Source organism: Drosophila gunungcola, unplaced genomic scaffold, assembly GCF_025200985.1.
Source record: "Drosophila gunungcola strain Sukarami unplaced genomic scaffold, Dgunungcola_SK_2 000029F, whole genome shotgun sequence".
NCBI classification, from domain to species: Eukaryota; Metazoa; Arthropoda; class Insecta; order Diptera; family Drosophilidae; genus Drosophila; species Drosophila gunungcola.
The window spans coordinates 426,047-440,216 of record NW_026453207.1 but is presented as its reverse complement, the minus strand read 5'-3'; the positions used below and the strand labels follow the sequence as shown (position 1 = coordinate 440,216).

The following is a 14,170-nucleotide window of genomic DNA, read 5'->3' as shown; positions in this document are numbered from 1 at the left end:
ATATATACCAAAATCCAAAGGTATCGGTTCAGTAGAACTTGAAATATCCTGTCAACCACCTCAAAACGTATTTTCGAGAAAAACGCGTTTAAAAACATTCAAAACATGCAAAAAAATTCAATTTTATTTAAATTTTTAGACCAGACCTCTTAATAGGCTTGAGCGCTCGCAAGGCCTGACACAAAGATGGTTATGATACTCTTTATAATATTATTTCGTTAAAATCAATACAAAAGCTCGTTGTAGGTAAGAAAATGAAAACTCTTACTCTCCCGCCTTCGATTGCCAGCTGTTATTGTTAGTTGTTATAGTAACATTTATAACGTTTCAAACCACTTTAAAAACCTTAACTTTTGGTTGAAATTCAACCCCAGTGTAAACAAGGGCTTAGAAGAGACCAAAAACCACACACATTGGAAATGTAATTACAGGGAAAATTATAAATTGTACAATTACACTGTGCAACCAATGAACCAATTTTTGAAAGTTGCTGCTTGAAGTAATTGAAGAAACTAGAAATTCTGCGTCATAACTTTTGCCAAATTGGTTCGGGCTTATATTTTATGCTATTATCCATTTTGATGCTTTAACTGGCATTTGAAAACCTTATTTGACATTAGGAACTAATCTCGAAGGCAATGTCAAGTTGCATTTGGTCGGGCCCTTGCATATTCTTCAGCTATTCTGGAGATTCTGCGTGCGACTTAATTAGGTATAATTATTTTCGTTTATTGCTTTTATTGGCACTCCAACTTTTAAGTTAATTTGTATACGCTTGCAGGAATTGCAAAAATTAAATGTTCTTTATAAACAATAAATTCCGATTTTGATGCCTATATGTTTAAGAGCAGTGAAACATATAGGCATCAAAAGTGCAGAAGTTCATATACCCTTGCAGCTATTGCAAGAATTAAACAATTTTTAAAAACATTAAAATTATGATTTACTTGCGTATATGTTTAAAAACATTGAAGCTATGATGATTTGCAGCTCAATTATTAGAGTTATTTTATATATTTTGTTTTCTATGGGAGCTATATGATAAGTCGTCCGATTTTGATGAAATTTAAATTCTGAAATATGTAACTATTATTATATTTCCAAGAACTAAAAAAAAATTTAAAAACAGTAAAGTTATAATTTTTTTCTATATATTTTTCCGATTGTTCTTATGGGAGCTATATGCAATAGTCGTCCGATTTTGATAAAATTAAACCGTAATTCTGAAATAGTTAACCATTACTATATCTCGAAGAACTAAAAAAAAAATTAAAAATCTTATAATTTTTTTTTATTTATTTTTCCGATTGTTCCTATGGGACCTATATGCTATAGTCGTCCGATCCGGCTCGATCCGACTATACTACCTGCAATAGAAAGACAACTTTTGGGAAAGTTTCATGCAGATAGCTTTAAAACTGAGAGACTAGTTTGCGTAAAAACGGATAGACAGACGGACGGACAGACGGACATGGCTAGATCGACTAGACTCTCCTAGTGGCGCTGATCCAGAATATATATACTTTATAGGGTCGGAGATGTCTCCTTCACTGCGTTGCAAACTTCTGACTGAAATTATAATACCCTCTGCAAGGGTATTAATATAATTTAACACATACATACATACTGGGTAGCCTATCTTGCGTTTGCTTTTTGAACTATCGATAATTTTGACTTTGACATTATGAATGTAATTGTCAATTTGTCAGATATTTAGTAGAATGTTTGCGGCTTATGAAATGGTTAAGTTTACGCTCGAAGAAATTTGGGAACAATTGAAAACTTTCTTCCAAAGTGGAAAGTCTTCAACCGAAACTCCAAGAAAATTGCGGTAAAAATACGGAAAAAATAAAGGGCTTCCCAGGCAGTTTTTGGATAGTTTTGTGAAGCGTGAGCGTGAGACTGGATCTTTGATGGATAAAACAACACGTTTACGTGCTCGTCCAGTTCGGTCGGTCGAAAATATCTCAGCGGTGACCGAAAGTGTCAATGACAATCCGTCGACGTCAACTCGGCACCGTGCTCAAGAGTTGGACATTTCGCGCACTTTCCTGCAACGGACTTTAACCAAAGACCTACGTCTAAGGCCAAATAAGATTCAGTTGGTTCAGAGCTTAGGACGCATGACCATCCAATGCGTTTTCGGGTCGCGGAATGGGCTCAGGAGCGCTTGGTCGAAAATGACCATTTATGGTTATGTTTATAAGCAAAACTGTCGCATTTGGGGTTCAAAAAATTCACACGTCGTCTTCGAGAAGCCAATGCATCCACAACGATTGACTGTTTGGTGCAATATATGGTCGGGTGGCATCATTGGGCAGTTTTTCTTTTAGAACGAGGAAGGAGCCGCCGTAACCGTTAATGGTGTCCGCTATCGCAACATGTTGGAAGACTTTTTCTTTCCCCGAATGGAAGAGAAAGACATAGACGACATATGGTTCGAGCACCGTTGGACTACTTTTTGTGGGGTGCAGTCAAGGATAAGTGTTACGCCAACCACCCAGAGACGATTGACGACCTAAAGGACGGGATTGAAGGCCATCAGGGCCATTGAGGGCCATACCATCGAAAATTGGGTCGACCGAATGGGCTCCTGAAAAGCCAGCCGAACGAAGTGGTGTTTCAATAAAAAAAATTTTTGAAATATATATACTCGTTTTTTTAAAACGCAAACACGTACATAATACACGTCGTCGCCGATAGAGCTGAGCTAACGTCGACGCCCAAGGCGCTGAATTCTAAACCTTGTCTAGAGTGGTAGAACGCAGTTTTTATTTATATGGACATAAGTAAACTAGCTATTTAGTTAATCAACTAAAAAACCCCCAATATTAAAACATACTCCCAGGCACTGCAGACAATGTTTTTCTAAACTGAAGATTTCGCGGGAATTGTCCGTATTGGTCGCCGACGTGAGCAGAGCTCTGTCGGCGTCAACACACACTGATTGACCTGTTCGAACATCTTTATGTTGGTAAGCAGCGGCGGCAGAGGTTGACACGTACAGTGTACAACTGCAGAATTTTTTTTATAAATCTTTATTATTAACAATTCTTACGAGCTATCCTGACAGCGAACAGGCGATAACTCGAGTTGACCCCTCGCATGTAGCCTTTGCACACACCGGTACAGCGTAGAAAAATTGTGATTTAACCACACTTGCGAGGAGCCTCCTTCTATCCTGCCTCGGCCCTCTAGTGTTCAGCAGGATCCTCCAGAGCGATACTGTGGTCTCCTTCGCCTTCTTGTTTATATACTCGCGATACGACAGACGTGTGTCCAGCATCACTCCGACATTGGATCTGCGCTGACTCCACCACTTTCCTGCTCGAGACTAGGACCGCTTCTGTTTTATGAGTCTCCAGTTCCAGACCCGCCTTTGAGAGCCACGCCTCCTCCGTTTGGATCGACCTGTTTGCGCCCCCTTCTGTTGTAAGAACCTTCTTGGACGCCACTACCAACGCCACGTCGTCGGCGAAACCGACTATGCTGGTGTAGTTCGTCAGCGGAAGCTTCAGGACACCATCATACACAGTGTTCACAGTGTAGACTATGTTCAACAGGTTTCCAGGGATGTTGAAGGACTTTAATGAGCCCATGTATATGTGCATATGTACGTGACAATTTTGCAAAAGTTAGGGATACGTAATTTTGTACTGTTTATTTGATATCAAGTTGGCAGAACACATGGTCTGTTTTAAAAACAGGATTTTAAAACGGAAATTCACGGATAATTAACCGCAAATTCTTGCAAAAGAAAATTTTGAAAAAGTTAAAGATAAGTGCTTGTGTACTGCTAACTTAATATCAAGTATGCAAAACACAGGGTCTTAAAAAAATAAATCTTAAAATACGAGCGGCAAATTTTCGAAAATATCAAGTTTAGTGGGGTATACTGCTAGATTGATAAGAAGTGGGCAGAACTAACGGTTAAAAAAAACCTAGCGTACATAGTTTTGGTGCAACTTGATATCAAGTTAGCAGAACATCGAATAATCTACGAATTATCAACGGCAAAATATGGTTAATAGAAAGTTAAGATTTTAAAAGTTGACCTTATAACTTTATGCGTATGAATAAAACTCCGTCTGGTTAATACCATGCTTACTGGTTATTTCTTGTTTCGGTGCGGGTTTCAGGCAACTCCTGGATTGACCATTGTACGGTCGGCGTCATTTCTTTTATTCGCACTTCTTTCTCGCGATGCACACAAAAAAATAATAAGTGATTGTTTTTTAAATCATATTTAGTAAATAGCTATTAATGAGTAAATTCTGTAAACTCAAATCTGTAAAATTTCTTACATTTTGAATGTGTTCGTGGGCGAGATTCAAACCAAAGATCAATTATGTGAGGCGGCCAGCAGTCTATATTAAAGACTGTTTCATGACCAGTCACTTAGAGCAAAGCGCAGAAAATCAGAATTTTAAGAATTATTTTAAGAATTATTCATTCAGTTACATTTAATACAAAAAAACGACAGATTTCTGGACTAAGATGCTTGTCCCTCTGACCCACGAGCTAACAAGCTAGGGCGATTACATTTTGTGAAGCTTACACTCACACTCGGTGACGTCGACCAAAAAATTAAAAGTTATTGGAGCAACAGCATATAAGAGAAAAATTAAAATGTAATTATTACTATTTCTGTTCTTATGTTACTATTAACATGGAAACAAACACAAATAACAATAGAAGGTATTGCAACAACAAACTAAAGAGGAAAATAAAAAATATTTATTAACAATTTTAACAGTAGTTTTTCTATAAATTTGGCCTGGAGAAACAATATCAAAATACGTAAGGATTATTAAAATATTTTTCTTGCCTTTTCAGAAGTACGTTACTAATAAATACGCTTGAAAGACAACAACAAAATACTTTATTTTTATTACATAGTGCAGCCAGCACTTAGTTACCTGCAATCACTCCAGGAGCCTCAACACAACTTCATGGTGCCCACTCAGTCGGCTAGGTCGTATAGAATGGCTTCGCCGAGCTTAGCAAATGGATGTACGTGGCGACTTCCTGACCTTCCTGAGTTTGAAGGTCAGCCTGAGGAATGTCCAATATTTCAATGCGCATTCACTGAGTCTACAGTGGCGTATCGTTGTACAGAGTTGAAGAACAACCAAAGCCTAGTGAAGGCCTTAAAGGGTGAAACGCGAGCTTCCGTTAAGTCGCTGCTCATACACCAGAGCAATGTTCAGGCTGTAATGGAATAGCTTCGCTTCCGATAAGGACGTCCGGAGCAGCTGATACGTAGCCAGTTGGAAAGCGTGCGAGATGTGCAGTCGATCCAGAAGCACAACATATGCAATATCGTCTTTGGATGCAAGAGGACGATGAACACACACGGCATACGGCGGGCCACGAAGAGATCAATACATACAATCAGTGGTCGACGTATGGGCGATGAACGAGTACCTCAGCCACACTCCACTAGCGAGGCAAGATGCTTGGCACGAGGAGGATGCGAGGCAGTTGCGCAGTGATGAAAGAGAAATACCACAACGGAACCTTTTGGTCTTAACTATGTACGGGGAAAGCAAGCAGGTGGACACCAACGCGCTGTTCGACGAGGGGTCATCCGTAACCATGATAGATGAAGAGCTCATTCGAAGCCTAGACCTGAAAGGTGAGAATCGGCAGCTCAATATTCAATGGTTTGGTGGTATACCGTCTAATGGTGGGTGGAGTTTGGACAGGTAAAAGATAACCAACTCAGAAATCGTACCTCTCATCCGTCCCATAGGATCGTACTTTGGGAAAGATAGTCAGCGACTATTACGAAATAGAAAACTTCGGAGCAAGTGGCGATGCTCGGGCTCCTCAACGAGACGACTAAGCAATACCAAACAGGACTGCTATGGAAGGATAACGAGATGAGACGACCAAACAGCTATGACATGGCACTTCAAAGGGTCGTCAACATTGAAAGGAAAATGAGGCGCGACCTGGAATTCGCGTGGACCTACACAGGTATTATGAAAGAAGCCAAGATCAGCAATATAACCCTTTCGCTTTTGGAAGTCCCACAGGACACAGGAGAAGTTGGGGTCTGCGCAGATATTAAGGCGATGTTTCATCATGTTTGATACAGGCCCAGGACAGATGCGCCTGTGGAGGAACGGACATGACCAGCAGGATCCAAACCTGTATGAAATGATAGTAATGAGGTTTGCAGCAGCATGTTAAGATTAAGATTTTACTTGAATATGAAACAGGTCAAAAATAGGACCATAAACAGTAAAAAATGTAGACTTTTTTCAGTTTTCACTCACCTCTAAATAATCGAATTTCCTTTTTCCAATTGGATACTTGCCACTGAATTTTCCCTTGTTCCCTTCTGCATCTGGCAAAGGCGTTTGATTAGTCTGAGTTTTGCTGCCTTATGGCTGATTAAATTTTGGCCCGATGTTGTCCCTTAGCTAATTACAATAATGGTGCACTAATTTAGTGCATAATAACGAAGAACCTAGTATTGGTGGCCACAAATAAGCATTTTAAAATGTGTGTAAAAGCTCTTGCACAAATCAGCTTTTTTCCCAATGCTTTTTTAGGATTTGTTTGTTTCGCTTTTAAAAAAATGTTTTTGCAACTTTTGGCTATCAATGAATTGTTAAGCTTAACCGAAACAACCGACAGTTAAGAGCAATTTCAATATTTTACACTAATCGCCAGTAGGTCCGTCAAAATATTAGAGAATTAAATGTTTAAGCTTGTATTTCTTGAACTGTTCGTTTTTATTATTAAAAACATTGGACCGTGTCTAGATCATTCTCTTATTCCGCTTTTCACCCAGGTTGCGGCAGTTCTTCGATTCCTAGCAAGCAGGTCCTACCAACTGGAGGAAAGAGCCAACTTTCCAAAGTACTGCACTTTGGAAAGTCTATGCTTCGAGGACAATTCCTGCAAACAAACTTCGGTTCAGATAGCTCAATCTAGGGAATACTTTCTGAAAACTTTTCCAAATGTCATTGCTTGGCACGCATGCTAAAATAATAACGCGAGTAACAGGCCCTTCGTTATACTTTAATCGAAAAGGCTATTTCAGCATACTTACAAGTATTTTTTTTAATTATTCAATTACGATACCTAGCTATGCGTTAGGTATGCAACTAAAATTTGGAAACACACAACCTGGAGCTTGACACAATTTTTTGATTTGGAACAACATCAGAACGAGATCAGCTTCTCAAGAACGACTAATTCGATTGTACTAGCAGACGCAGGCTATGAAAGAAACAAAATGAAAGTGTAAAGCAGCAGTTTGGAACATTGTAAAGGGGCAAAAAATGTGGATTTTTGTCTTAAGTATTATCAATGTTTGTTGCCTGATACTTAAAATGCCTGAAATTGATAAGGAGGAATTTTGAAACCAACCAGAGAAGGAACCGAGTCCTCAAGATGACTACACAGAACTACACAGGTACACAGCAAAAAAAAATTATTCCACGAACCCTTAGTACTTTTCCTTAATAATTGGGTGCTCCTGAGTAAACGTCTCATACAAACTACTATTGCATCAGCTAAAAGTTCCGCGGTTTAGCTGAGAACTCGAAAATCCGATATTTGGCGTAGCTCTTACCTAATTTTTGTTTGCTGACAAACACTCTTAATACACCACCATATTATAAAAAAAGTCACCGTCTTGAACCATTATCACTGTCTTTGGAATATAAAGTCAAAGCTTAGGTCTCTGATTTTTTCTCCAAACGTCTAAATGGAATCAATTTTAATTTATCTTGGAATCTACAGTTTTCTGTGTGTTGTCAATTTTTTTCTTCTTAAACAGTATTTAAAACCGGAAAAGGGTGCTTCTTTGTCGAGAAGAGGCATCTGGTTAAAGAAATTTGTTTTTTAATTGCGAACTCCCAAGCCCTTAAAATGAAAAGGCGGCAGGCTATGTATATTTTTCCATTCGGAGACAGCTTTTGCCGGTGGCCCAGCAGCCACTCTGTCACCTTTGACAAAACCAAGGGCAATGTCCACGTTGTCCCCAATAAACTTCATAATATAACGTCTCGTTTGATATTTTTAAACTCCCTCCTGATAAAACTAATTTTCAATAGGCAAATATTAAATTTTGTACGTAATCAGGTGATTTGGTGACAGTTTTGTAAATTTTTTTAGAATTAGTGTTGAGAACCAGCTTTGCCGAATGCGATGAAAAAGGTCCCAACAAAACACGTTTTGCACAAACAGTACATTTACTTAAGCGTTAATAAGAACAAAAACACTTTTAAATTTTTTTTACTTAGATTTAATACCTTTATTACCATATTACAAAGAACCCAAAAGGGCTTGCTAAAAGTAAGTCCCAAGAAAATAATTGATTATTTTTCGTACCGTTGTATTCTTAAATTCGTACCGAAACTAGACAAGGACGGCGGATTTGAAAATCTAACCGAAAAAGTTAAAAATGTTATTTTAGCCAAATTTATTTAGCAATTATGTTTTATAATCATCAAATAAAAAGGTAAAAATAGCATTTGCTTCTCAACTTATCGCCAAGTATTTTAACAAAATTAATTTATGTGCTTGCGGAAATGAATCCGTCAGCCAAATGCCTGTCGGAAAGCTTCAGTCTGAATTTTTCGGAAGTGAAAACTGGAACAGGTCTGGGAAATTTGAATCCATGTGAACATTTCGGAAGCGATAGCGTCGTTAGAAGAAAAAGACAACAAATCAATTCTTAATAGCACCAATAAGAATCATAAGGTGCTACAAACAAAAAAAAGCCAAATAAAAACATCGAAAAAATGGTTTATTTCTCAGGAGTGGTAATATTTCTCTAAAATAGTAAGTTACACTAAAAAAAAATAGTGTCATCACTAATTTTCAATAGTAGGACCGCCAAAAATTTGCATTACCATACAATTTGTACCATATTCCAAACAAATTTTATTTTATTTACTAAAGGGTAGTAATCCCAAAGAGTCGTACTTTCACCACAAAAAATGAACTTCTTCTATAAACAAGAAAGCTATTTCAAAAAATTAAGCTTCTAAATGAGTACCCATTTAAAACCATTGAGACTTTGATAATTTTCACTTTAACTATTCGATCGTTCCTGTGGCAGCTATATTTGATCGTTTTCCGATTTTAATAAAATCAAAAGCGTAATTGTGGATTATATAACCATTCCCACTAAAAAGAAATTGAAAATTAAAAAAGTTACAATTTTGTTTATTATATTTTTGTAATATTCCGTTTGTTTCCATGGGAGCTATTTGTATAGTTGTCCGATTTTGATCAAATTTAAACCGTTATTCAAAAATAATAAACCACGACAAAAAATCGAAGAACTTTTAAAAAACAAGAAAGGAAGCTTACTTTGGCAAGCAGATGTTCATATACCCTTGCGGCTATTGCAAAAATTAAATACTCTTGAAAACATTAAATTATAATTTAACATTGAAATTATGATGATTTGAAGCAAAGTTTAAAAAACAAACAACATTTTTTTTGAATGCTATGACCGTCCGATCCGGATTTTTCCGACTTATGTACTACCTGCAATATAAAGACAACTTTTGAGAAAGTTAAATGCAGATAGATTTAAAACAGAGTTTCCTTAGAAACAGACGGACTGACAGACCGACAGGCGGACATGGCTAGATCGACTCTCCAACTGATGCTGATCAAGAATATAAAGAATGATCAAGAATATAAAGTTCCTTTATTAGTTAAATTTTTTTTTTTATTTTTTATTAATTTTTAGCCGGCCCGAAGTCAGGATGTTGAAAAAATAACACAATTTTAATTTTGGTTATTTGTCGATATATTTCGGATTCTAGTCGGCAACTCAAAAATTATAACAACGATTTTAATATTCTTAACAAAAAAAAACAATTTACATTTAAAATACATTTAATTTACACGTCTGCGTCCTGTGACGTGGAGTTGTTAACTCTTTTTCTTTTTTCTTTCCCTAGTAAATGTCTATATAAATGAGCGCAATTGTCAGTTTCCGTTTTGCAGTTCATCCGTATGTCTGTAGGTGTTTTTCTAATATATAGTATTTCTACGGTGAATCGTTTGGCATAGTGTTGTTCTTGTGTTAAGATACTCGCCTCTTCGAAGTTTGGAGAGTGATTATTCTTGGCACAGTGGGACATGAGTGCTGTTTTTTGCGCGTTCGTATGGTGTCTAACTTTGAAGCCCGATTTATTCTGTGCTAGTCTAGTTTTTAATTTCGATTTTGTTGTTCCTATATATATCTTTTTGCTTATTTCGTTGATGCACTAACCATACAACATATAGACTGGTCATTTCATACAACGATTTTTGACACAAAAAAACGGAAAGCGGGAGGCCCCCCGTGCTCACAGCAGCAGGCCCCTGCACTTCGTGTGCATTCGGGTTTTTTGCTCATTTGTATTATTTGGGCATTATAAAATTAAACTCGTTTAATTTTGCAAGGGAATGCAAGGTAATTTTATAAAATTAACTGATTATTCTTCATTTACAACAAATGGCATCTTGGACGAAAGCCGACAAGAGGTTCAATGGGTTTGAAAGGTTATGTCGTTGGTTTTCTGGGACTGTCATGTAATACCCTTCGTGGGCTACCTCGAAAATGAAAAACCATCAACAGCAATCAAAATAATAATATATATTCCCAAAGTGGAAAAGATGGAAGAAAAAATTAAGATTGCACGAGGAGATCATTGAAAAAAAAACATTTTTTTAAATATTTTCATATTAAAGAGGTTACTTTTCACCGCGCCTAGTACATTAGGATAGGTTTAAACTATTTTGTAAATAATGAAAATTAAAACAACAAAAACGTCAATACAAAAAAAAAAACTAAAATTTTTCAACGATTAAGATGAATATACATTTATAAAAATATTAAACCCTAATTGTTATGATATAAAAGATTGAAAAACATTAAAATATTTATAAACTATTAGAGGTTTAAAATTGTTTTTTGCTGAACTTTAATTATATTCAAAGTAGCTTTTTGCTAAACTTCAGATATTACCAAAATTAAGAACAATTAACTAATTAACTATGCTCATGGGTATTTAAAGGGTTTGCAAAAGTATATGGCCCATTTAATACGGTCTGCATTTTATATCTCTGAAATTAAGTGCTCGTTTGGTCGTCTTTTCTGTTAAAGGGGACTGCCTCCTGGGGTTAGAAAAGAAGTGCCAAACGCACTGTGCTATGGTGGTGATGATTGTGGTTGATAATGATTTAAATTTAGTGTTATTACAGAAGCGGACCCACTCTCGTCGTTTGTTTGGTATTCTTTACTGCTGTTAACAGTGTTGCTATGATTAGCCCTGTTGAAATCCCTGTTGAAATCCTTCCACCGCCATGGGGGCTAAAGGTTTTACTTTTCTTTTGGGGCAGACTTTTGGGGTAGAAATATGAAATGCTTCTGACCGTAGTAAGATCACCGTCTCTTATCTGTTGAAGAAGATTAATAAAAAAAAAGGTTCTGAGTTTGGCCTTACCACTATTTTTAAAAGTATTATCTTTGAGGGTTTTTATTCCACAGATTTTGTTACCAACAGTCCATTGTTCTTGAGTAAGGATTACGTCTATTACGCTGGTCTCAAGGCGCACTAGAGGGTCACCTGGTTGGCCTCCGTCTCCTCGTCAAAGTCTAGTAGCTTGTCGGCTTGGGTGTATATGTATTTAAAGGATTCCACAAGGGGTCTGTAGGTTGACACATTGCCTGCGTCGCTTACCTCCTCCTCTGGTTTCATTTCGTCGTCGTCATACGAAACTCAGGCCGCCAAATTGTCGGTCACTAACTTGTGCGTGCTAGGTAGGTTTTTATTGAACTCATAATTAATTGAGTTCTGCTGCATTTGGAATTAAGCAGATAGACGGCGTTCATCGTATTCTTCTAGCTCTTTTCCGTCTGAGTTACTTTCAGCTTGAACCTCGTTAGGATTTTCAGATTCTCCTCGGGGTCGGAGGGTTCTGATGAGACCCACGTTCTGGCCCTTGGTCTGAACGTCACAATAGACGTCAACAACTATTGAAGCCTTATACAAGGCGTCTGGTGGGGAGCCGGAGTCTTTGCCTAGGACATTAAGAGAATCCAGTGTAAGGAACCAGGTGCCACGGCTGGTATGTTTTTGCTCTTTTGCTGACTGGTCATGCCTTCTCCATTGGTCTACCCCAATTGTTGTTGTCGTCAAGTAAGACCGCCTTTGCCCACTCAAAGCATGTATTTTTTTATTGAAAAAAAAATTGTCCCTAAATTTAAGAAAAAACTTTTTTTCAAGATAATTGCTCTAAATTTATGAACATTTTTATAAATATCGCCTTAAATTTAAGAAAATCGCCCTAACGTTTAGAAAACATCGCCATTGATTTAGGAAAAATGGGCCATACAAATAAGGGTCCATACAATCGCCATTGGGTCCCTTTTAGGACGGTTTTCTTAGTTTTATGGCGATTTCGGGCCAACAATTTTATGAGTGTGCTTGAAATTGTTCAGTCAAAAAATTGTAATACATTGAAGGAGAGGATCGAAAAATTCATAGCTTCACAGCTTTTAAGCATTTACATATACAAGTCAAACAGAATAAAGATAAAATATTTAATTTTTGCAATAGCCGAAGTTGCCTTCCTTTATTGTTTTTTTATGATGATAGTTATTCCTGTCTGATGCGCCTATTAGCTACTTAAAGATCTGCCTCTGGAAGTCGGAGCACTCGACTTTAGCTTTACTTCTGGTTGAATTTTACATTGGATATATTTTACAGGAATGAAAAGTTTTATACATGTTGCGATGAACCTTATTTGGACATAACATTTAACATTACAATGAGGAGGAAAACGCTGTTTTATACAGTTAATATAATAATACCATGTATGGGTATTTCATTTTTAACTGTATTGACCTTTTACCTACCATCGGATAGTGGAGAAAAGGTATACCAAATATTATACATTTTATCGATACTAGAATAATATTAAACATATTTTTTCAATTTCAGGTTACACTATCTATTTCCATCCTGATTAGTTTACACGTGTTTTTTCTTTTGGTGGTTGAAATCATTCCTCCCACGTCATTAGTTGTACCTTTACTTGGGAAATATCTAATATTTGCTATGATACTTGTATCTATAAGGTAATTTTGAATCATTTACCTTTATGTTCATATGTGACATTTTACATTATTTTAAAGCATATGCGTGACGGTTGTTGTTTTGAATGTCCATTTCCGATCCCCTCAAACTCATAGGATGGCACCCTGGGTTAAACGCGTATTTATAGACTTTTTGCCTTCATTTTTATTCATTAAGAGACCTACGTACAACTTTGAAACAAGGTAAGAATTGCATTATAATTTAAAAAAAAAAACCTATTTCTTAATGATAATTTCATAGTAATAATAATAATTTATTTATGTATATTATCATCTATATTAAAACAATTTGAAATGAACGAGTATGATTAGATATTTTCTTGATACCCCCGTACATTTATTCAGTTTTAAAGATAGAGACACCATTCAGATGCTATTGAAACATAATAAAATATATTATAAAACACATATTTCTTAGATCAATAGACCAAAGTTATAGCGGAGTAAAAAAACTTAAAGTAGCCAGGATATTTTTGAGCGTTCTGGGCTATCTTGCTCCTCATGTCCCTTATCCAGCTACATTCGGCTTGTTCCAAAACACTTATCAGCGTTTACTTTCAGGATCGCCGCTCTCAGTCTTCTAAATGCTTCCTTTAGGTTACGCATGTTCTCTTCTAGCGTCCGTTCGACGACGATGATATCATCCTGATACGCAGAGGAGTGCGCCATCATTTCGGGTCCTGATCCAACGCCCGCTGAAATGTTGGTGATGCCGAGTGCAAGCCGAAAAGCATAACTTTCCATTGGAACAGGCCTTTCCATGCTTGTAAACGCGGCATACTGCCTGGCTGCCTCCAACGGTATCTGCCAGTACCCGTTATTTAAGTCGAGGCTGCTAATGCATTTAGCTTCCCGCAGTTGGTCCAGGTTATAATTGATCATCGGCATTGGGTATGTGTTCACATATGAACATGACATTTGAGATCACATTGTTTACCTAAATCTAAAAATACCAATCTGATAAGAACTTGACCTCCTGTGAGGGGTTTTAGCATATAAGTTAACACAGGCAGTTCCCAAGAGAAGAAACTGCCGAGTTGTAGA

The 14,170-nt window shown here is 37.0% G+C and overlaps 1 protein-coding gene across 8 annotated transcripts in view; it reads left to right on the top strand.

Annotated features, from left to right (window-relative positions):
- LOC128263947 (acetylcholine receptor subunit alpha-like) overlaps nt 1-14,170 on the top strand; it is a 609,051-nt gene that overhangs the window by 366,605 nt on the left and 228,276 nt on the right. For all 8 annotated transcript variants that reach the window (XM_052999220.1, XM_052999224.1, XM_052999228.1 and 5 more), the window contains 3 exons: nt 12,738-12,906; nt 12,972-13,108; nt 13,166-13,309. In XM_052999220.1, the coding sequence (XP_052855180.1) occupies nt 12,738-12,906; nt 12,972-13,108; nt 13,166-13,309 (450 nt within the window). The remainder of the gene's footprint in view (nt 1-12,737; nt 12,907-12,971; nt 13,109-13,165; nt 13,310-14,170) is intronic.